General features: G+C 43.0%; 1 protein-coding gene across 1 annotated transcript in view; it reads right to left on the bottom strand.

The window, feature by feature from the left end:
* Window positions 1–1,332, bottom strand: part of LOC106013204 (dynein heavy chain 10, axonemal) — a gene marked incomplete at its 3' end in the record, with an annotated part of 3,009 nt that extends 1,677 nt beyond the window's left edge. Inside the window, 1 exon segment of the mRNA XM_013088287.1 lies at window positions 1,014–1,332. Coding sequence (XP_012943741.1) covers window positions 1,014–1,062 — 49 coding nt within the window.
* Window positions 1,333–1,791: the final 459 nt, after the last annotated feature.

Raw genomic sequence — 1,791 nt, forward strand, 5'->3', positions numbered from 1 at the left:
CCGAAACATTCTCAGCTTCCCGGGAAGCATACGGTACAAGCAGCTGATTAAGCGCTCAAACACTAACATACTGACAAGATCTTTCGCTGTCTATAGCCGGGTACCCATTCCCACCTGGGTGAAGTGAGGAAAACTCGTGTAAAGTGCTTTTCCCAAGGACACAACGTCAGGCCCTTGACGGGATTCGAACCCACGACTTAACGGTTGCGAGTCCGAGAGCCTAACCACTAGGCCACCGATGCCACATGTAGTGGACAGTGGACCATGCCAGAACAATAAGAAGCGGAAAGATACCTCGGTCTAGAAAAAAAAAGCCCGGCTCATTCTAACAGAGGTGGATTTTAGCAAATCAATGTAACAAACCCAAATCACACGTCACGCAAAAGACCTGAGTTTGATTCCCAAGTGTGGAGAATTTTTATCGGCTCTCTCAATCTTTCTGCTGTGACACTGACTTCCTCTCAGTACATCGTGGGCCTACCAGGCAGGGCTGAAACCTGCATTTCCAATGATCTAAATTGTGTTCACAAGAACGTAAAAACACCTCCATTGAAAACGATGACTTGTGAGGCAGTGAAGTGAAATCAGGCGCTAGTCAAAATATTGAAATCGTAGATATCTGCATTTTTCTGCCGGTTTGGCAATTTTGGTCGAATTTTTGTTTGTTAGCTCACCAGCTTTTATATCCATTTAAAACACAATTCTATATGGATTTTACTGAAGAGCGTTGATTTCAGACCAGAAAAAAGTAAATTCTTAGTTTACAAGGACTCTCAATACATAGAAGTCACCAATCTTGGTCGGCCACTTTCTCCCTTACTTTTTCCTCTGAAATCAGGCAACTCCACGCCCTTCCATCGCAAATGTCTTTCATTCAATATTGAAGCGTATTTTTTTTTCATCGAAAGATTGACGAATAAACACGCTTTAGGATGACACCAATAAATCCACGTGTCCCAAAGTTGACGAGGGCCTGTTTCCAGCACAAAGTCTCACAATCTAATTTGACCAACCTGGAAAGTTCCGGCACCGGGTGCGTAGCGTGTCGCCCACAGGACTCATGGCCAGAACCACATGCAGGTTGTTGGCGCACTTGTCCACGAAGAACTGCCAGATGCTCTCCTTGGCCGGGCCTTTGCCTGCCCGGGCTGCCTCACTGCGGATCTGTGGTGGAAGGGCGGTTTGTTTTACGTTTAGTAAGTGTTTTTAGTTAGTTTAGTGTCAATGTGGGTGCAAATGACACCTATATTAATGATACGTTTCCGATAAAGAAACAGAACTAAAATATATGTATGGATAATAAAGTTATTATGTATTTTCTTTTTAAAATGCCCCAAACAGCGATCTTCAAGCATGGTCGAATGGCCAGAATAGTAGAAACTACATAAGGTCATATGAACGCCAGAAGATTAGAGGTGTTACAAGAGAGTAACAAACATAACAAAAGAAGGGGAGATAAGGACAATAGATGTTTGATAGGAAAGAAGGAGCAAACCACACCTGAGCACCCGCCAACCACCCACAGTAAGTGTTTTATGGCACGTATAACACAATAAGGTCGAATAAGTGTCGGAGGTTAGAACTGCTACAAGAGATGAGTAACAAACACACTCAAAAAAGGAGGTGAGATAAGTTTAGTTTCAATGTTTGTTTTACGGCACTTGCAACAAAATAAGGTCATATAAGTTTTGAAGTTTAGAGATGGTACAAGAGAGTAACAAACACACACACACAAACACACACATACACACACACACACACACACACTCACACACACACTCACACACACAC

Source organism: Aplysia californica, unplaced genomic scaffold (assembly GCF_000002075.1).
Source record: "Aplysia californica isolate F4 #8 unplaced genomic scaffold, AplCal3.0 scaffold00717, whole genome shotgun sequence".
In the NCBI taxonomy this organism is placed as follows: domain Eukaryota; kingdom Metazoa; phylum Mollusca; class Gastropoda; order Aplysiida; family Aplysiidae; genus Aplysia; species Aplysia californica.